General features: G+C 39.9%; 1 protein-coding gene across 2 annotated transcripts in view; it reads left to right on the top strand.

Annotated features, from left to right (window-relative positions):
* LOC116334028 (reticulon-4 receptor-like 1) overlaps positions 1-20,512 on the top strand; it is a 107,816-nt gene extending 87,304 nt beyond the window's left edge. For both annotated transcript variants that reach the window (XM_039618016.1, XM_039618015.1), the window contains 2 exons: positions 14,548-15,002; positions 16,872-20,512. In XM_039618016.1, the coding sequence (XP_039473950.1) occupies positions 14,548-15,002; positions 16,872-17,771 (1,355 nt within the window). In that variant the 3' untranslated portion in view covers positions 17,772-20,512. The remainder of the gene's footprint in view (positions 1-14,547; positions 15,003-16,871) is intronic.
* Positions 20,513-23,280: the final 2,768 nt, after the last annotated feature.

Raw genomic sequence — 23,280 nt, 5'->3', positions numbered from 1 at the left:
TCTCTATCTCTGCCGTTGTCCACGCACGCAGCCTCACCGATTGGAGAAGAGCATGTGTATTTTTAATGGGCCAGTATGTTGTGTGCTGAACAGATGTCACAACGCCAAGCCAGTGGCCATGGGGGCCACAGCAGAGAATCAGACTGCCGAGACTGTCAGGCAGTGGAAAATAGACCTCATAGGACCAGCACTAATTATAAGATACCTAGATACCTTGAAAATAGCTTTCAAGCAGGCCTTCGTGAATTTGTTATACAAGCAAGGAGCCAGTGAACTTCTTTCATGCTAATGAACATCGATTTTTATTTCAGCTTTAAACATTTTGCTTTCCTGCTGGACAAAGGCACACAGCATTGCTGTTCTGGTTAAAGAGTCTAGTCTTTAGTCTAATGTGATTACAAAATGGATATGCATGTTTTGGTGCATTAACAGTAGCTACATGTCATACAACACAATTCTGTAATCTTTCCCTTCCAGGCAGTCTTGATATACAAAATTGTGTGTGAACACCAACTCGCTTCAAAGGAGTAGATTATCAACGTGAGCACTTTATGTGTCAAATACACTGGGAGTAATCACATATTCACAAGCAAGGACTCTTCTGAAAGGTGTCATTGGTGGTGTGTTCAAGGACACTTTATTATCAAAAACTTAAGAGTCACCTGTAGAAAAACTCCACATTCAATTATTATGTTTTCGCTGAACAGAATGGAGATGGCAGTCATGTCATGTTGTTAGTTGTTACACAGGACTCAGATTGATGGATAGATGGATGGCCTGGCTAAATCAAAAAGAAAAAAAAAGTATGATTTATCGCTTGTAATGATTGATCAGTACAATAAGAGCGCTTAACTTGTCTGGCCCTCAAACAAAAACATTGTTTCGGTGGTTTTATTTGTCTTTTATGTTTTCAAAAGTAAAACTTGCCTCAAACTGTGCAAGAAATGAAAAGTATTCTGATGTATAAAATGTTTTAAGATCTGCAGCACTTTTCTTGTTACGTCATGTCCCAAAGGCACTTCTACCTTTCCTCATAAGATTCTCTTTAAACAGTCAGACAGCGCATCAAGGATCAAAACAAGGGCGTAGCTACTGCTGCGTCTGTTTCAAGAAATCAATTGTTACTCCTACTCAGGCCTGGTTAGCCAGTTATTTGCTTTTAAGCATTGTTTGAATTTTTTTGTTTGGGGTCACAGGAGTGGGACTTTGAATGAACGAAACTTTCAAAACTACAAAATAATAATTCCTAGGCCACAGGGAATCAGTGGTGCAGAGCCGGCAGTATTGACCTGATTTGTCTGCAATATGAAGATGGATGTTATGTACTATATTACATGAGAGGAGAGGATTATATAGTGCAGAGATATTTCAGCTGTGTCTTTGAGGCAATGACGCCATTTAAATCTCCTATTAACTCTGCCAGAGATTTATCACCGTTTGAATGAGCAACGCTAAATGATCTTCGGGATTATGCTAAGCTAAATCAACCACTAACAAGAGGGGAGCAGCATCTATATCGAGTGTCTGAGCTAGCCATCTTTCCTCCTGCACCCCTCCTCGCCCCCTGCATTTCTGCGTTTTTGTAAACTGGACTTTTGTTCTGCGTGATCATTCCTGTTTCTTTTCTGTTTGTCAGTACAATCAACTCAGCCAAATGTCAAATTTCTTTAAAAGTGAAAACCAGGGCATTGGCCTTGTTTGCCCTGCCTTAGTGCCCTTATGTTTTAGTATTTGTTTTGCTCTCTGCTTTTCTTGTGCTATTTTCCTGTTCAAATCCAGCCATCGCTGCCTAATTGGAGTTGATTTTGCTTGTCTGCATGTGAACGTGTTTCACCTGTGCACTGCGCACATGTGTTTTATTGTGACTAAATGATTTTTTCGCAGTGACTATACAAGTGTGTTGTGTATAATTGATTGGTAAGTGTTTATCTGTCTCATCACGCAGAAGGTCATTGAATCGGGTGGCAATTCAGGAAGTCACAGTTGTGCTCTGTGCTGAGCAGACAGACATTTACACTCCTACCTATATAATGGTTTACACTTCGAAGTAGATCCCTGTCATCCCCATCATCCTTTTTTTAGCTACAGTCTCACTTGCTATGCTCTCTTTCCCTCCCACACCACCACGCTGTGCCTCTCTCCTCCTGCCTCTGCTTTCATGTTATAAGAGCTCCACATTCCCTTTGAGCATGACATTGCCCATTCCTCCCCTCTCCGGATCCCTTCCTCTCCTTTTCCCTCCCGCTCTTACATTCCACATTCTCTTACCTTCTCCTTGTGTTTGCCAGAATGAGTGGCAGGTGTCTCTTCCAGATGCCAAGTTGTTGTTGGGAGGCAGTTTTGACGACGACCTGACAAGCAGCATGTGCGCTTGCAGTTTTTTTCCCTCCTTCTTCTTCTTTCTCTGTGTGTTGTACGCACATTATTGCTGGTATGGAGGAATGAGAATGAGAGAGAGGAGGAAGACAGCTCTTGTAATTGAACCCTGGCTGTGCTTGATGAAGCTTTCAGCAAATATCTAACCAGGGAAGCTAAGATGAGAATTTAGACAAACAACCAGCGGGAAATGGATGCAGACACAGAGAGTGAAAAGAATGAGAGAGAAAGAGATTTGATTAAAAAGGCATCACTTGCCGAACCAGACAATTACTGGTGTAAAGTGAACACCACGTTGTGTACGCTACACCAGAGGACAAAAGGACATCGTCACCTGTGTGTTAATGAGCCAGTCAAGCTGGAATTTGAACAGCAAACCACTGGAGACAAAACTTTACCACTTCAGAAAGGCACGAATTACAGTATGAAATGACCAAAAGTGTGTTGACACCCAACTCCAAAAAATGATCTTGACCAATAGGGGGTGAAAATCAAGCCAAAGCACAGCTTTCTAAAACTGCAGGACAATGGCATTATCAAAAATAATAAAATAAAAAGAACAACAGGGCTAAAGCTACCGGATGGGACAGGGAGGAGAAAACAAAAATCAAAAATGTAGCTCCCTAAATGGTCCATCCCCAAAATATTTTTTGTTGTTGTTGTTGTCTTGGTAGGTAATTTTCCTCTTTTGACAGGCAGACTGGTCTATAGGCCTGTATATAGGATTGGGGCTTTAGCATTAATTTTCACTAGCTTCCAGCAGCCACCCACAATCAATGGGTGAATGCTCATTTTTTCCTCACAGCCAGTGGTTGCCAGATGGTTGCAGATCAGTCTCTAGGCCTTTGTGACCAGGGCTTTACTTAGTAGTCACTTGACCCTGCATTGTCACCATGATTGTCCCCAGAGATGGGCAGTAACGCGTTACTGTAATCCGATTAGTTTTTTCAAGTAATGAGTAATGTAAGGGATTACCATTGCAAAAACGGTAATTAGATTACCGTTACTTTCCCGTAGGAACGCCATGCGTTACTGCGTTACTAAAACTGTGAGTTTTTTTGCGAGAATGTCTCATGATAGTGACGAAGCGAGTGCGCGACGTTCGTGACAACAGCTGTGTGCAGATCAACAATGGATAATATATCAAGCACGGAGAGAGTATGAGCGTGCAGCGTTTAAAGCGTGGAAGTACTGACCTTATTTTGAGTTTGATTCCATAAAAGTAACAAAACATTAGTGTCCGTTGTGCGTGGAAGAAAACTTCTTTTACAGCGAAAAAACCCCTAAACTTCCAAGCAAGCGGCGAGTGCGCCACGACTGTAATGGGAAATTCACAGAGAAACTCATGAGTCTTCAACTGACCGCTATGCGGCACACCTGCACCAGGGTAAACCTCCGCCTACCCCGGTCCTGCTTTACAGGTGAAAATAGAGCAACTAGTCTTTGACTTTATTTATTTTCTGCTGTGTTTTACTTGCATCTATTTGAAAGAGTGAGTGTAAACACAAAAAAATATTTTAGTGCTGGAATGTGCAGAAAATAGGTTTAAATGTTAAACAGAGAATGTTGCATATAATTTAATTTTTGCTTGATGCATAAAGTTAAAAGATTAAAACTAATAAAACAAGTTTTAAAAAGAGATGTTTCCATTTGATTACATTTTGTATGATGAATTATGCAGAAAAAGTAGAATTGGGCTGAAAGATCTATCGCTTTATTACCTATTCAGGTTGTAAATTGTGTTTTTAAAAAGTAACTAAGTAACTAAGTAATTAATTACTTTTGAAAATAAGTAATCAGTAAAGTAACGGGATTACTTTTTGGGGGAAGTAATCAGTAATTAGTTACTGATTACTTTTTTCAAGTAACTTGACCAACACTGATTGTCACACATCCACAGCATTGGACGGTTTAACATCACATGATTAGTGGTCACCTGTCTGCAAATTCTCAGTAACTGATTAAAGCAGCCACTGACTCCTGCCTGACTTTGTTTCTCATACATACTGTTTAAACACAGGCTTAGTCATTGGAAGCTCTCACATACTGCACTGTCCTGGAAAAGAGAAACGTGGAGAACACTTTATCATAAGCTGTCTTTTGTGGATCCCATTGTGAAAACTACAAATAATAAGTCTGAAATCTAAGTCTGTGGTTTGGTCCCTCTATAAGACATCCCTGGACTCCAATTATAACGGAGTCCCTACTGTGCAGAGTTCAGCTGGGCTAAGTGTTTACCCACTGCTGGCTAACTATCAGTGTTGAAGCCGGCAGAATAGTGAGCAAACAAATTACAATAGTCAGAGAATAGTTATGTCGGGGGCTTTACAAATACAAAAAAGAAAAGTAATACATTTTGGTTAAAACAAATAAACTGGAATGCTAAATATGCAGACTTTGAACTTTCAACTTGATGATATGACACACAAATAGGGATGGGTATTGATAAGATTGTCACGATTCCGATTCCATTTTCGATTCTGTTTAACGATTCAATTCTTTATCGATTCTCTTATCAATTCTTATTTTTAAAAAAAGAGAACACTAAGGTTGATTAGCTTAGAACTTTGTTTTATATCTTCTCTTTGAACAAGATAGAAATTTAGGAGTAACATGGCCTTCATTGAACCCAACAGTGAGATCTTAAGAGATCCACAGCTCTACGGCTCTTCAATGGGGTGTCACGGGGTCCCCAGGAAAAAATTGTAAATGTAAAATAATAAAATAAATATTCTTCTGTAGCAATAACAAACTATAACATAAATTATTCTGTAGCAATTACACAAGAATATCCAGCAATGTCCCTGCCTTCAATTAAACACATTCACTTGCCGAAAATTGGGGGCATCTGCTGTGGCAAATGGGTGCAAGCCTTTGACCACAAACTTAGTCACTGCTCGGTGACATTCATCTATCCTGGCCTGAAAGGAGATGCTGACGCTAGACTGCAGCAAGAACTGCCAGCCAGACTCTGTCTCTCTCATCATGGTCACCTAAATGCAACACACAGTAACAGCAGGTTTTGTAATAACGCAGATCGCGCTAACATAATATGCACTGTTAGCTGATTATTTACCTGCCGCATTAACAGGAGATGATGTGCAAACGTTACCGCTGCTGCTGGGTTGAGATTCACGAGTCCGGAGCGGAATTAAAAACACGACATTCATTTAAGGTTATCGCGTGTTTTGTGAGCAAATGCTTTTGCATATTCGTAGTGTTTCCTCCTTTAAATGAAATATCTACTTTGCAAGTATTGCAAGTTGCCCCGTTGTCATCCGTTCTCGTAAAGTATAACCAAACTTTTGAGCGTTTGAGCCGCTTAGGCGCCCTGCCTGGTAAATGACGCTCCGCAACATGATGACGTCTTTCGGGGCGACTGGAATCGATAAGGGAATCGTTTGCAAAAATGGCAAACAATTCCAAGGAATTGAAACAGTGGGAATCGGTTCTCAACAAGAACCGGGTTTCGATACCCATCCCTACACACAAAGAGATTAAAAATTAGTTTTTTATCCATTTGGTGTAGAGATATGTAAACCTGAACACATCTTTCCATCCCAACCTCAACACCATCCAGCACCTTCTGGATGAAATGGGAACATGACAGGGACCCAGATCTGATCACCCAACAACAGCATCCATCCTCACTAATACAAATCCCTGCAGCCAGGCTCAAAATTCTTATCAAAGGCTTTCTCAGAAGAGTGGAGGCTGTTATGGCAGCAGATTATTTTTAAGTATCATGGGGCATTTTAAGCCTTTATTACAGACAGTGGACAGACGACAGGCAGAAAGGTCTTCGGATGGACACAGCAGAACCTGTGGTTCATCGTAAGTGGTGAGCTGAACAGCTACTCATCACTCAAGTTAATTTGTACATGTGATGTCCTGGTGTCAAAGCTACTGTAATTTGTGCATCTAATGACTGTGTCATTTTACTGCCTTACTTGCAAGATAATTCCTGAAACATGTGCTGTTGTCCAACTACTGCTCTATATAGCTCTAAAAATGTCTTAAGGCAGCAGGTATCAAATCAAATAAGCTTTAAAATATTTAATCAAGAAAGATTCGAGCCAGGTATGAATCACTTTAATGAAAGTACCCATAATTCATTTTCTTATTTAACTGCAGCACACGGGGGAAATGCATCATAAACAGTTACCGGTGAAAAAGACTTTTGGTTTTTTTTACTTTGAAGCTCAATACTGGGAGTTTTTAGGGGTTTCAGATTTGGTCCAATTCCAGCTTGATACCTCGGCTACTTGCTGATTTGCAATCATGTTTATGTATTTCAGCACTACTGTGAAGCTAAAGGCAGTGGTGAGTCCAAAGAACTGCTGACTTCAAATTACGATGTTTTGAAACACGCTTGGAAACAAGGTCCTGTTGTTGATGCAGGATTGGAGATTTTCCCTCAAAGGTGCCGAGAACAGTAGCGTACATTTTGAGAAATGTCAACAGCTTATGCATCATTAAAAATGCCTATGTGGCTCAATCCTTGACTCACAGGCCCTTTTTTCTCTGTTTCTACCTTACTCTTAAAAGCTGTCTAACATCATAAGTGAACAGAGAAAATTTCGTGTTTTACAAGGCAAATGATGAATAAATAAAGCGTCTGGATGGATGGATGCTGGTGGGAGTTATACTGCCCCCGGTGTCAAAGCCATATGGCAGTCAGCAATCTTTTTATCTAATATCATCAGCTTCATCTCTCAATCTGTAAACTTTGAACACCCACAGTTAATCTGCAAGCAAAGATGAACATAAATCAGCAGACATTTCCCTCAAATGGGAAACACATGCACACACACACTATATTGAACAATGAAAAGCAGAAAGATGGAGGATATAATTGGAAAGACTGAAGGGGGTAAAGGGTAAAGAGAAGGGTGTCAGATATAAAGAAATGATGAAAATACCAAAAGGAAAAAAGAAATGAAAGACTGCAGGGGTAAACAAAAGGCAACGAGGGAGGAAAAGCAATTGGAAATGCAAACTTAAATGCTAACAGCATTATCACAAGTGTGTGTCAAGGAGTCTTGAACCAAAGACAATTTGGATGAAAAAGTACACATAGTGGGACCAGTGGGAACACGCTACTGGTGAGTTTACCATTGCAAATTTAAAGTATACTAACAGCTAAGAAATCATAAATGTGATTTGGGATGAAACTGAGGTTGGAGACGTTCCCAGTAGAATGTTGAGTGTACTTTACCAAGCTATGAAGACCTTAAGATATGCAATGAGGAGCTGAATGTCACTGCCACATCAGCTTTAACAACAAATTCATCAGCTGAAAGCATCTCGAGGCAAAAGATTAAGATGAGCTTCTATTCAAGCAAAGACAATAGAGTTCAGTCAAGTCCCGTCAAGCGATGCTGTTCAGTAAGAACCACAAAGACACAAAGACGCAAACGGAGAAAGACGTACATGCACAGTATTTATTTCCCATGCTCATGCACACAAAGTAACAAACAGCAGCTTCATCCCTAATTAACAGACACAGCAGGTGGGGCAGAGCAGCACCTGAAGATAAGCTGGGGAGGAAGGCAAGTGTAAATGTTCGGTAGAAAGAAGGCAGAAAAGCATGAAGAAAACGGGCAACACAGATGGACCGATAAAGCAAAGGAGTAGAGAAAAGTTAAGATAAAATCATTTCTATACCCCGCAACACTGAATATCCACTATATGTGTTACCGTTTATAGCAATAACGCATGACCAGTCAAGCCTATACACAGACTGGGGGGAAGAAAATGTGTGGAACAGATAAAAAAAAGAAAAGGAAAGAGGACAGGGGAAAACGAGACAGACAAGGACAACTAGGGAAGCTGAGGGCTGCACATGTGAAGGGAACTCTAACATTAATATTTAATGTAAAATTGATCAGTTTTTATATTTATTATTCAACCCTAAAGTGGGTCTGTCAGTGCAATGTATATATTCAAATTTAGATACTTTAGTACAGCCCACACACCAAACTATGATCTTATTTGTTGGTGCTGCAAAAAGCACCGCAACACAGTAACAAACAGCAACTGCTAGTTTACGATGGCTTACTTATTTGCTGTATAACAACACATTTTAAAATGAGTTGCTTCTTTTACTGCGTTACTATTATACCTTACCTCAGTGGCAAAAAACCCCTTTCATATCTGCTTCATCTCACTTTAGCACATTTCCACTGCCAGTGTTTTGCAGTCATTGGCAGTTGCACATATTTGATCTGAAAAAATACCATGTAAGTTGGATATTGATTAAATTTGGGAACAATGCTATATGGCTATATAGTGATCACAGAAGAAAAGAAGTTTTGCTTGTGCTGTAATTCATTAGTTGTATAGATACTTGACTGACAGTGACTGACAAGAAAAACTGCTAGTAAGTTAGTTATGATTCTCAATATGAACATTTATGAAACATAAACATAAAACTGTTAAATGACATTGAGTTCTACCTGATGTTGCACGAGACCAGAGACCATCTCAAACTGAAACAAATTGAAAAATTTCCCTTTTATTCTGCAGTGAGAAAATCCAAACTCTTACATTGCACTGAATGGCTGTGCTGCGCTTTAAGGCAACTTGTGTCGGGGCCACCGCTGTGATAAAGATCTCTACTGCTGTTTTGTTGCTCTTTGTCAGATTCTCTTTCTCCGTGTGTCTTCCTCTGCTCTGCGCTCCCCTCTCATGTGTTGAATGTGGTCAGTCACGATGCAGAGCAGCAAAACAGCAATAAAAATTCTCACACTGAGCTGGAATAAAATAAACAATAAAATAACATAAATATACATAAAATAACATGAATGAAATACTCTAAAAATGTTTTCTTTTCATTCTTACTTTCCTTCCCTCTTGGAGAGAGCCAACAGTCACATGCACGAACCAGCACATACAGGTGGATACTACTACTACTTCGGTAGTGAATTTATACTACCATCGTAAACATGACTTGTTGACTCGTAAACATGTTTAACTTTTCAAACCACGCATCGTAATTTTTTTTCCAATTCTTAATAAATTATGTATTTTTATCTCCAGATGAATAGTAAAAACATGGACAAATCCACAAATAATTAAGTACTTGTTGCTTAACCATCCATATTTATTAATATTCATTATATCATACAATATTAAAGTACACAGTATTGATTTGTTGTTGGTATGAGAGAAGACAGAAGATGGGCTGCTGTGATAACGGAGGCTGTGTGCCGATTTCTTTTTTGACAAAAAGGTCAGACTTGTCCAAGAGAGCAGACAGCGCTCTCAATACATCCTTCAAAAAGAAATGTCACATACTTCTGCAAGAAAAAGTTTGCGAAGCCTTGGAGTTTCAAGTTTTTATAAAAGTGAACTAATGTGGTCTGATCCTTATCTAAAAAACAAGCTGATTAAACTTAAAGGAAACAAGCTGCTGTGCTTTCCATGCCTTTTTTTGTGAACACACTAAGCAATCAATCACAGTTAAGGCAGGAAATAAATAAATGAACCACTGTGTTCCTGGGGAGATGAGATTGGATGTGTGGGTTGTAGAGGTTTCCTTCCCTATAAATAAAGGCATAAAAAGTCTAGACCGACATAGTCTGCACTTTCCCACTGGTTGGTGGGAAACGCAACTTTTTACTTAGTGTGTGAATAAAGACATTAAAAGTGTGCGTGTCTGCATACAATTGGTTTAGCCAGATTGTGTGAAATATCTGATCACTTTTATAAGTAATCAATCCAGAAATCCAGGATTTTGTCATGTGCAATCTCAAATATGCTTAACATAAAAGATTAAAACACAAAAACCTAAATATCTACTATAAGTAAGTCTATTATACCTAGGCAATAAAAACAGGGTAACACTTTTTAACATGGACCCACGAATAAAGAGCAAGTACCCTGTACTTACCTGCATTTTGCAGGCAACAAGTCAGATTTTTGCAAGAAACAATGAAATAATTACACTGTTAGACCACAAGTACCCTGTAATTACGTGTAATTTCATGTAACAAGTACACTACAAGTACCCTGTACTTGGATGCAATTTGCAGGCAACAAGTCAGGTTTTTGCAGGAAACAATGAAACAAGTACACTGTAAGTATCCTGTACTTTCTGGGGTGCGTGTAGTGTTATGGAGTGACTAAGGTGCAAGTACCTTGTACTTAAGTGCAATTTACAGGAAAGTACATGGTACATAAGATGTAAGATGGGGAAATATTGTTTGGTTTTCTGGAAATTTACCATGAAATAACCCCTTAAAATTACTTAATTAATTTTATGTTAATATTTTATTGTTTCCTGTACAAAATAGGATTGGGCGATTGGACGAATATATCGACTATCCCCTATCGTCGATCATTTTTACAAGGCCGATTTATTTATTTATTTGCTCATGAGTAAGTTTGCTTATAATGATGGAGCTAATAGAAGCAGTAATTAGAAAAGCAGTCATTAGAAAAAAAGAAATTTTTACATATCACCCAACCCTAGTACAAAACTCTAACAGTGAAATTATTTTATTGTTTCCTGCAAAAACCTGACTAGTTGCCTGCAGAATGCATGTAAGTACAGGGTGCTTGCGCCTCATTCGCAGGTCATGTTATAAAGTGTTACCAAAAACAGATCAAAAAAACTTCACAAATAGATAAAATACAGCCATAAAATAACCACATTAGCCATCTGTTACCATTAACATACTGTAGCATTGCGGTTGGACTATAGAGTTGTGGCAGAATGGAAGCCAGACACTAGTCCATGCCTGTGCAAAAAAGCAAGCAAGCAATATCTGAACTGAGCAGAGAGTCCAGTGTGGAGAATTTATCCGAGCAAATAACGAGTGAAACCCGGAGCAGAGCAGCAGAATGATATGAGTTTCAGACCATAAGACAAGAGTTGAAGAAGTAAAGAGCTGCAGACTGAGCTGGAAAGGTATGAATGGTGAATGACAGAGAGAGGCTGCAAGATACTGAAATTATCTAACTAATTCGTAAAATTAATAAAACCTCTAAACGTAATCCTAAATACTTTTAACTATAATGTATATTAATGAAAATGAGTTTAAAATCAACAGGGTAACTGTTAAAAGGGATATCTTCCTTTCCACTGTCGCCAAAGCTTTTGCTCAAAGGGATTCATGTGATTTTTGGGGTTTTCTCTGTTTTCTTTGTTTTCTTATAGGGTCTTTACCTTAAAACATAAAGGGCTTTGAGGCAACTACTGTTTGCATCTGACGACCTCAGAGCATTCACTGGGTTATAGACAGTGAGTAAGTCAGAGATGTAATTAGGAAGTAAAAACCACTGAGAGCTTTATGAACTATTACAAGGATTTTAGATATACTGACAAACACACATTATGTTACAGCGGGACAGAATGCTGCAGTCCCGCTTAGAGTAATACAGAATCGTGCAGTGCGTGGATAAAACTCTGCTGTCCTCTGCTTACATTTTAGAACATGTTGTTCTTTACAGAGCAGCGGTGTCCTGGTCAGGATGACATCTGTCCATCACATCTGTCCATAACACTCACACATGCCAGTTAACAGCTATGAGATCACTGAATACTGAACCTGAAACTTTTTTCAAAATAAGACAGTAAAAATTGGCACGAATCAATGTGTGACACTCTAGATGACTTTTACTTTGAAAACACAGGAATTCTAATTTCCCTGTCATTGGGTTGTATTTAGGGGGTTTAGGTGGAAGCATGACTTGTGAGAAATGATAATTGTGTGGTTTAAATATAGGATATATTCAGTCATTTTAAAACAGGTATATAAAGAAAGCTGTACAAAGAAAATCTCAGGGGTGGCTGTAGCTTCAGAGGTCATGTACTCGGAAGGTTGGTTATTCATTCCCTGGTTGCTCCAAACCGCATCCCAAATATTCATGAGCAAGATACTAACCCGAAATTTGCTTTTGATGCATCCATTGGAGAGTGAATGTGTGTGACTGGTAGAAAGCACTTAAGCATAGAAAAAATGGGATAAGTGAATGGGTGAATGTGGCATACTGCATAAATTGCTTTGAGTGCTCAGGTAGAGTAAAAAGTGCTTTATAAGAACCAGAATAGGACCTCATTAATCTCTAAACCCTGGTTATGGGCCTGCTAACACAAAAATATGTTTCTATTTTGGCGTGATTGTCTTTGTGTTATTTTCTTTCTATTCCATTCTTAATTTGCTCCCCCTCTATATTGTTAAATATTGTTCATTGGATTTTTATTGTTTTATTGTCACATATACAAAAAGTTAACAAGATGCATGAGACAAGGAAACACAAACAGGCCTAAATTTGGAAAAAGAAGAGATGAGGCAGAAACACAGGAAAGATGATTATTACAACTTGTACAACTAATACTAGAAATAATATACAAGTTATGAACCGAAATGCAATAAATCACAAAACAAAGAGAGCACAGTATTGCAAACCATCAGTTAGAAAGACATGAAGTAAAAACGGATTTCAAAAACTCAGAACCACAAGAAATTAAACTCACTATAGCAGGTATACCATCACCTCGACGCTGATGTGTTGTCTTTGTGTCGCATACAAATGACGTCACCGAACTTTTGGCCACGTTGTTATAACGACCACATGCAAATTAGGTGATACTCAATTATAATGGGAAAAAAACAAAACCAAGTAGATTCTGGTTGACTGATGGCTGCTCCTCCTTGAGCCCTTTCCTGTCTGAGGTTTCTTCCTGTTAAAAAAAAGTGTGTTTACTTCCCATTGTCACCACATGCTTGCTATTAAGGGGTCATGTGACTGTTGGAGTTTCTTTGTAATATTATAGGAGCCTTTCATTTAACTATTTATTCTATTGGTTTAATTTCAATACCCCTCTTGGCTCTCCCTTCTAATGATACAATCTGAGACTTAAGCTGGTGCAAAAACACACACACATTTCATTTCAAATAAAAGGAATCTTACTTGCTTGTGTCATCTTTGTCTGTATTGTATATGACTTGTCTAAATCAAATTTAAATGAATAATAATTATAATATTTTAGGGTCTTCAATCTAAAGTCCCTTAAACAGACTGTGGTTCTAAAGTTATGCTATATAAATAAAATTGAAATTGAAAGACAGACATATACACCGACACACCAAAGGTTACAGACAGGTCAGCACCTGATTTTCATGTTGTATCATTCTCTTCATTTAGCAGTTATTCCCAAGATTAGCTACTTTAGATTTACAGTCTGCACCCTCATCTCTTTCTGCTTGACTTCATTTTTGTCTCCCCAGCCCTACAAACACATCAAACACTAGAATGATCCAGAGCAGGGAAAAAAGTCAAATAAATGTGAGTGAGATGAAGGGAATCTGAAAACAAAAAGTAATATCCACTTCACAGCCACACTGCAGATGATTCCCCTATTCATCCTCCACCTCCTCCCTCTCCCAATATCCTCCTTTCTTGGTTTCCTTTATTGTGGGAACGTATTACAGGTGTGGTGTGTGTTCACTTGTAAGCAGCAGAAACATCGATTTTCTGTCGCCTTTAGAGGATAACCAAAGGATATAACACTGCATGATGGGATGCTGTGTGTGTATGTGTGCATATTGTCAAGATTAGTGGAATGAAGAGAAAAATATAAATGTATGTACCTCACTGACAGCAATACTAGCGCACGATAAAAAACACCACGCACTCTCCCCTCCTAACAACATGCTTGCACACCTGAGCAGTATTTTTCTATGTTTTGCACATTGTATACAGAGCCTTTCTGAGGCTTCGGTAGAAGATGAGATCCCATGACTTTAAATTTGGGGGTTTGAGCTAGTTTATTGTGAAGGTAGCAGTGGGTGTAGAAAAGGTTTGAGAGCAAACACTTTGCAAATAGTCGAAAAATATGTAGGAAGAATGAGCTCACACAACCATACACAAGTATGTGTGTGTGTGTGTGTGTGTGTGTGTGTGTGTGTGTGTGTGTGTGTGTGTGTGTGTGTGTGTGTGTGTGTGTGTGTGTGCGAGAGAGAGATTCATGTCAGCGTAATTCGTCTGCACTGAACCATGCCTATTGTTGTCCTTGTAAACTGAGAGCAATGAGTGTTTCATTCAAGATGCGTCTGATAACAGAATCTCTGCCGTATGAATTAAATTAATATGGCTTGTCTCTCTCTCTCTCTTTCCATCTCTTTTTTTCATCCCCATCCTCCCCTCCTCCTCCCCTCTCAGGTTACGGTGGGGTGGAGCTACTGTTGGTGTTGTGGGGCCTGGATCTGTCTTCACCCTGCCCTCGCCACTGTATCTGCTACACTTCACCTAGCACCGTCTCCTGCCAGGCCCACAACTTCCATGCTGTGCCTGAGGGCATCCCCGCTCAGAGCGAGCGCGTTTTCTTGCAAAACAACAAGATCCAGCGGCTACTTCGAGGGCATTTCTCGCCCACTACCACTATGCTGTGGCTTTACTCCAACAACATCTCCTATATACAACCATCCACCTTCCATGGCTTTGACCGCCTAGAGGAGCTTGATCTTGGGGACAACCGGCATCTGAAGGCCATTGCCTCGGACACCTTCCTGGGCCTTGGTCGGCTACATGCCCTTCATCTATACCACTGTGGCCTGATCACCCTCCCTCCTGGGATCTTTTCAGGCTTACATAATCTCCAGTATCTCTATCTACAGGTACACGGATAACAGCTGCCTTTTATCTCTATTGTGTACTGCATCTGCCACCACAATCGCATTATGGTGTAATCTGTCAATCAAGTTGGTTCAGCACTTACGCCCCATGAATTGGTCCCTGATCAAATAACTGAGTGTAATGAAAATACCACGAGCTTTCCCAAAACAACAATACACCTATAGTACAACTTCTGTGGCTAACCCCTGCAAGAGAACTATGTAATCCGAATCCATGCCTGAATATATGATTTCATTAATTACGTAGTAGGTTTATGAAGAGAGAAGGACGATCTATTTATATCACGATGGAAAAATTGTTGGCAGTGAATGATAGTGGAGCATTTACTGCAAAGTATCTTTGAGCAAGATGCTAAACCCTCAGTGGCCCGCGATGCAGAGTGTGAGTGTGTGAACAGTAAAGGTTAAAAGTGGTTTGGAATAGAAAAAGAGGACTTCGGTGTCGTCTGGATGAGTGAATGCAGCTTGTAGTAAGAAAGTTCTTTGAGTGCTTGAATTGAGTACAAAAGCGCTATGTAAGTGCCAGCCCATTTATCAAATATCTTTGGGTCTGTTAAGTGCAAATGTCAAATGTCTAGTAGTTTTGACTTGCTTGCTAGTTGTTGTCAGTGAGCTATAGCAGTCTAACAGGTTTAGACATGAAAGACTGGTTTTTACCTATTTGTGTTCAAATAAAGAGTCTGTTTAGATTTTTACACTGCTCTGGAGAAAACTTATATACCATATTGGGCCAAATAAAAGTGGAATTCATAACATTATATGAAGGGGTTAGAAAATTCTGTTTTCAAATCACATTTTCTAAAGGACAGTTTATCGGCACTAAAAGTGTTCCTACAACACGCTTTACTTTCACAAAGGGAATAAATTCATGATAAAAGCCTCATCAGATCATGAGCTGCATTCTCAGTGTCGACAGAGAGAAAATCATTGTTACTATGGGCAATTTTTTTAAAGCTGAAATTACACAGCTGACTGTGTGTGTGAGTGTTTTTCTCCTTAATGGATATGTTTTATTTGATTTATGTTTTTGTTATATTGAGAGTTAACAGCTCATAGCCTTTTTTCTTACTTTCTTACAGTACTTACTGTTTGTAGCTTTTAAGTGCTGTAATTGTTGCAATTTGAATTACGGGTATTTATTCAGTTATTATTTTAATAAATGAAAAAAAGTTTTTCTTTTCTTTTTTCACTGAACTGAAAATTTACAGAACCATGAGTGAGTTCAAAATTGTCCAAAGGTTCATTATGAGTACATTTTTTTTTGAAATTGTTTCAACCCTACTTAGTAACTGAGGCAACAGCTACAGATTGACAATTTTGGAAGCATTTTTACATCAAGTGTTTGCTTGTTTTTTTCAAAGAAACCCCAAAGGGAAAAAAATAGAGAGAAATCAGTTGGTAGAATGAGAGTAGATTACCCCTTATTATTTATTTGATATAGTAATCTCCAAACTCAGTCAAAAACTCAAAACATAGTTTTTAATTCAAAGGGTCCATTATTGAGCCCCTTAACCCATTTTATTTAGCCAGTGGAAATTGGACATCCAGCCAACTACCCAGTTCAGTTACTTTATGCATGTGTTCTCTATAACACACACACACACACACACACACACACACACACACACACACACACACACACACACACACACACACCAAAAACACATGTATAGTTTATTTAAGGATTAAAATTAACATATTATCTGTATCTTGTATGATTCTAAAACAAACCAGAAAAATGCAAATGCAATGGATTACTAATACTCAAGTAATAAAAACTATGCTTGATGTCTTGCAACCCATTTTAAGCTTCTCTTTTTATCTTTCCTTTTTATTCCTACATCCTGGCAGGATAACCAGTTAGAATTCCTAGAGGATGATTTGTTCATCGACCTCCTGAACCTCAGTCATCTCTTCCTACACGGCAATCGTCTATGGAGTCTTCGCCAGAACACTTTTCGAGGTCTAGGAGTCTTAGACCGGCTCCTTCTCCACCAGAATCGGATCCAGTGGGTTGATCGTCAGGCCTTCCATGACCTTCGACGTCTCACTACTTTGTACCTGTTTAATAACTCCCTCACTGAGCTGTCTGGTGCCACCCTGACTCTTCTGCCGGCCCTGGAGTACCTGCGACTTAACGACAACCCCTGGGAGTGTGACTGCAAGGCCCTATCACTTTGGGATTGGCTGCGGAGGTTCAGAGGCTCCACCTCCTCTCTGATGTGTGTTTCGCCGCCTGAGCTGACGGGGAGGGACCTGAAAACGCTCAAGAAAGAGGAGCTGCCCAGTTGCATATCAGGCGAGAGTCATGCGCATGGCGCCCCAGGTAGAGAGATTGAGCACGGGGAGTCTTTAAACCACCTGAATCGTCACAGAAACCATCACAACCACCATCAGCGGCCATACTTGCCCCACGGGGACCAGTACAGCTTGCCTTCACCCTCTCCCCTACCACGGCCACCTAAAGGAGGCCGCCGAAACTGTACTCGCCGTGGCCGCAAGGCAAAAGGGGGGCTCAATGAGGTGCAGGTACTTCAGGAGGGGGGTGAAAAAGACTACACTCCAGATGGTGATAAATATGACCTGTCTGCCACAACAAGGAGGAAGAACAAGTGCATCCCCAGAACTTCTGTTGGCCCACCAATTGGGGTCCAGAGAGCTAATAACAAAGCAGGGTCACATCATGCAGGTTATGTTTCGTGTTTGTCATCAGCTCTGCTGCTGTCACTCTACTTTGTGATCCTACGTTGAGACAGGAAACAGACACTGTTGTGCTGGTGATGCAACCTTATGATTCATTCTCCTAAACCACCTTGTTCTGGCTCTTTAAATGAGGCATGTGCACATAAATGTGTGTGTAAATGACTGTGTACAAAGGACATCACTGAAAATCCCTGTGGTATTAATGCAGGGGTCATTCTGAGTCATAATCAATACATGTTAGTCAGGGAAAACTATTTTGCCCATTTGCTTTGATGATGTCACCAAGGGAAACAACAGGAAAACTTTTGCGTCTCTGGCATCAACTGCTTCACTCAATTTATGTACAGCCACATAAAATAGCAAGCCAATAATTCAGCAACAGGAAAAACACACAGCAAGTATCAAAACAGTTCATGGCTCGGTCTCTGTGTTTAGCCCCCGTGACACAATAGCGCTCTCAACCGCAACCTCCATCTGTCAGTCAAGCCGAGAGGAAGACATACTCATTTGTAGCTGTCACCGTACTCACTCAGCAACACCTTAAGATCGAGAAACAAAATACCGCTGACCCAAGTGGCAGGAAAATGACTCATTGTGAAACGTTTTAGCAGTAATAGCTATAACCATTATATACCTGCAAATAAAGTGGTTTTCTTTCACGTATCAGCACAAGTTTAATGTGAATCTGTATGCTTAACTTTTAACTTTTTAGTCTAAATTCTGAAAGTACCACAGAAATTGTCACTCAACTATTCGCCATTCAGTTCTTCAAACTGTTGAAAACTATAATTTGTCTGCGCCCTCACATCGAAACTTCAAAAAGCCATTCAGAACTAACCAATCGTTCGAGGAGCCAGCTGGTCACAGTCAGTGTAAATGAATGGGAACGAGTGACTGAAAAAAATTATGATTTTTTGTATTAATGTTTGTATGTATATGTGTGTGTATGTGTGTGTGTGTGTCCTCTAAAAAAATAAAAAAAATTAAAAAAACGCTAAAGCCATGCGGGTAGAATGAAGTTAGAAAGCAAGAGTGCCTATCGAGAGCCAATTTCCAATACGGACAAAACTTTGGAATTTCATTCAGCCTTTGACCTCTGTGGCTACAAAACAGAGGCTCAGCTCATGCAGGTCAAGGAAAAGCTGAGGCCTGAGCCAGACTCACAATTCCAAGAAACAGATATGCACTTTCCTCTTTCATACCATAGAGGCTATAAATACATCTTCTAAAGAGAGATGATCCAATCCAAATATTCTTCGGAAGCTTTCAATGATGATGATGATGATGAAAGATGATGATCACCACAAGTCACAACATCTTCTGCAAAGATCCAATCGTTCATCAAAAGGAGAGCAGAGAAGTAGCTCAAAATCTGTGATGATCACCGGACGACTGACAAACTCCTGGTTTTCTTTCTTTGTTTAGTGTGCTCCGAAACAGAAGGACTCATTGATGTGCAAGCCCTGACTGGAGACTTGGATTTTAATGCTGCTACGTTTGAGGAGAGAGAATCCCATTGGCCTTTTGTTGGCTCGGGACTCCTCTTCAAGAAATTTAAAAAAGCACAGAAAGGACTGTGTGACATGGCGCCCTTTGAGAGGTTCAAGCACACACCCTCTAACCCTCCCAAAATAGCCCAATCTATCACCTTCACAGCCTTCCTGTCCCACTATAAACTCCCAAGCCCCGTGAGTCCAGGGTTTTCGAATCACAAACAGAGCACCACAGATAATGCCGAGACTTTGACTCAGTCACTCAGCCAAAGTGCTCAATGACAAAACCTGTACAGATACTCATGGGCCATCCGGGTACCTTGGCAAGCCAGTAATGCTAAAGATCTCTTTGTTTCTTTTACAATTACTAAGTTATGAATCTTATTTTGAAAAAGAAAAATACCCTTTTATGCAAAAGATGAACTATAAGCTTAAAAAAAACAAGCTAAATAATTGACATGCTAACAAAAAGCACAAAAAATAATGAGTTTAGTTTTGCTGGCATCCTAAAAATACTTGTTTTTGATGGGAATTCATGAGCAGGGCCCGCATTTGTACCCTGCTTGGGTGTGTTTCCCACTGAGCCCCGCCTTTTCATGTCTCTCTATCTAGATGTCGGGAAGCCTGTCACTTGAGTCATTCTCCTGACATGTAGGATTTAGAAATCCCTACTGGTGAACTTGTTTGTGCTGCTGTTAACCCAGAGGTGATGTAAATTGTGTCTGTTTATTCCTGTGAGGATGACTTTTATATATATATTTAAAAAAAAAAGAAAAAAAGTGGATAAACTGATTCTCTGATGTGTCTCAGTAGTTCCCTTAAAAAAGAGAGACTAAAAACAGGGAGCTTGAGGCTGGAACTTTTATTAATTTTTTTAAATATGATTTTTATCATTATATCATTTTCCCTTTCAGTCTTTTTTTCTTTCCTGTTTTGTTTTCGCTGACTCACTGAAGAAAAACGGTACACTGCACTGCTCCACCCCCCAACCCCTCCCCTTACCGCTCCTCCTGCTTTCCTATTCATCCCTCTTTTCTCCCTCCCCTCCCCTTCTCCTCACCCCTCCAACACTTGCATCCTTTCTCTCTCCTTGTCTGTCTGTCTATTCTCTTTTCCTTCTCCTCCTTCTCTGCTCCTTTCCTTGCTACTCCCAACACACACACACACACACACACACACACACACACACACACACACACACACACACACACACACACACAGCTCTATCTCTAAACTCTTTTCCTTTACTCTCTTCCTTTGTGCAACCCAAATGTTTTGTATGTGGTTATCAAACAATGCCAGACTCAAAAGCTGTTTATAAATAACATTAAACAGAAAGTGTCCTCAAATGGCTGAGGTGGTCTTGTGTTTGTTTGCCTCCCTTTTGTCAGCGCATATGCGCATCTGTCTGTGTGTGGCTAATAGACATACCTCTAAAATGAGCCCTGGGGCTGAATGATAAGCGAGTGAAAGGAGAGGAAAATGGTTAAAAAGTTGTTTTTTTTAAAAAAGCTAATGAATAAGTATGCACATCATCTACTGCTCGGAGAGAAACACTCACATTTAGCCAGGATATATTTTGGCCTCCTTCGTGTCCTAGTTTCACTCACTACGCTGCAGCCTCATATTAAATATGTATCAGAGTGAGTGTAAGCACATGCGCGCGCACAAACTGTCAAATACACTCACCTGTCGAGCTCTATTAGCTGCGAGGGTGCCAGTGAGGTGTCTTGCGTCGGGTCAAGGCGAGGTCAGCTAGAGCGTTGGCATGTGCTGTGCCTGCTTTGATTGTGTTCATGCTCATACGTGTGTCCGCATGTGAATTGTTGTATTGATGCGGGTGTGTGTGTTTGTGCACTAAATATGCATGCTCACCGCTGTACCTTGTATGCACACTGGCTCAGCAGATCTAGCCTGACAGCCGGCTAGGGCAGAGAGAGGTGTGCCTCTGAGAGACAATATCACTGCTCTGTTTGTAAAACAAAGCTGACAATTGGGAGAGAGAGAGAGTGAATTAGACACGAGGATTTAACGGCAGAAGGGTGGATGTATCTTTGAAAGAAATCCATGAAGTAGTTATCAGCGCCAGACAGACCAGTGGCCAGGGGATAGGAAGTCAGCATAACACAGGTGGCTCCAGCATCAGCGGCTGCTGGTCTACAGTCGGTCGCTGCGTGCGTCCCAAATGAAGCCTAAGTTGCAGCTTACATGTGTTCATTCATGTAGAGGCACTACGCAAACCACTAGAAGCCAGCATTTAAATTAAGCAGAAAGGTTCTGCATCAGTGAGTTCGGGGAGATTTATGAAATATGAATCTGTTTCTAAAATTGAAGTCACATGGTTCAAAGGGTATTAATTATGAAGGTAGTTAAAGTAAAAGGTTTATGAGCACAATAAAGAATGGCCAGTGAAACAGCAGGAGGCGAGATGTAAGGACGGAAGACGGGAAGGAAAGAAGACTGAATACTAATTTCAGATGATGAAAAAAGATATTAGACTAAGATAAGATGAGAAAATATAAAGTGCGTTTTTTCTAATGATGTAAATTTTAAAAAGTTACCCCCATCACAACTCACACCCGATTACATCAAAGCCTATTGAATTAAGAAATCCCTCAATTCATCGTGCAAACGATCTAAAATAACTCAAGAACAGCTGAGAAACAGCATCATTAGTCTGGAAAGGGTTACAAAGCCATTTCTAAGGCCTTGAGTGAACCCAGCCCGGTGAACCACAGTGAGAGTAATTATCCACAAATGGAGAAAACTTGGGACAGTGGTGAACCTTCCCAGGAGAGGCCGGTCGACCAAAACTATTCCAAAAGAGCATCAGGTCAGAGTTCATGATTCAACAGTAAGAGAATGGGCAGAAATGAGCAAAAATGGCATCCATGGGAGAGGGGCATTTTCACATTAGCCAAAATATTTCTTGATGATTGGCACTCCGGTTATTCAGCAAAAGAATGATGGGAAACACCAGCAAGTCTACCTCTGAATACCTCAAAAAAGAAATTCACCTGAGATGTTTTGGCTTGACCTTAAACAGGCCATTCATACGTGAAAATCCTCCACTGTGGCTGAATTAAAACAATTCTGCAAGAAGAGTGAGCCAAAATTTTCCACAGTGATGTGAAAGACTCCTCGCCAGTCAATGCAAATGCTTGTATTGTAGTTCTTACTGCCAAAGGTGGTCCAACCATTTATTAGATTTAGGGAGCAAATCACTTTTTTTCACAGGTCCAGGCAGGTTCGGATAACGTTTTTTTCTCAGTTGAATGACTGAAATAATTGAATGAATTTAAAACTGCATTTTGTATTTATTCAGGTTATCTTTGACTAATATTAAAATTTGTTTGATGATCTGAAATATGTCAATGTGACATATATGCAAAATAATTTCTCAGCACTATATAACAGACAAGAACATGATGAATTAATAAAAATGACAAAGTTGGCAAATGTTAGAGTTAGGAAGTTCAGAACAAACAGGAAAATTTGGGTAGAAATGAGAGATTTTAATATGTACATATGGAAAAATAAAACAAGAAAGGTAACAGTGAGGAAGAGAAGCGTGATAAATAATAGGAAGGAAAGTGTAGGAAGAGTTTGGAGAAGAGAGAGAAGAAAAAAGCAATCAACAGACATAACAGATGCCGTTAAAGTCAATCAGAGGAATGGAAGGAGGAAATTAAAGAAGAGAAGGATGCATGGGGGAAAAAGAGAAAACATTCAGAGACAGATGTATGCAAGCTTCATGATCAAACAGTAGAACAGCTCATCCACTAGTTCAGTCCCTAAGCTGCAGATCTAAAATAGCCGCATGTGAATATTTATATATATGCCTATGTTCCTTTCCATCGGCAAAGAGGCCAGGCAAAATTGATTTCTCTGTGTGAATCCCCGAAGAGTTGAGACTCAGCAAAAGAAAAGCAGCAAAGAGCAAGGGAGAGTAAAAAGAAAGAAATAAAGCGATTTTAGAAAGAACAGAGGCGGGTTTTTGTGAAATGAGTGGAAAATGAAGAAATGAGAGACACCTTCGGCTAAACGCAAGTGTACGACTGCAC

The sequence above is a fragment of the Oreochromis aureus genome, linkage group 10, assembly GCF_013358895.1.
Source record: "Oreochromis aureus strain Israel breed Guangdong linkage group 10, ZZ_aureus, whole genome shotgun sequence".
NCBI classification, from domain to species: domain Eukaryota; kingdom Metazoa; phylum Chordata; class Actinopteri; order Cichliformes; family Cichlidae; genus Oreochromis; species Oreochromis aureus.
The sequence above is the reverse complement of the archived record's forward strand: the minus strand, read 5'-3'. Positions and strand labels throughout refer to the sequence as shown.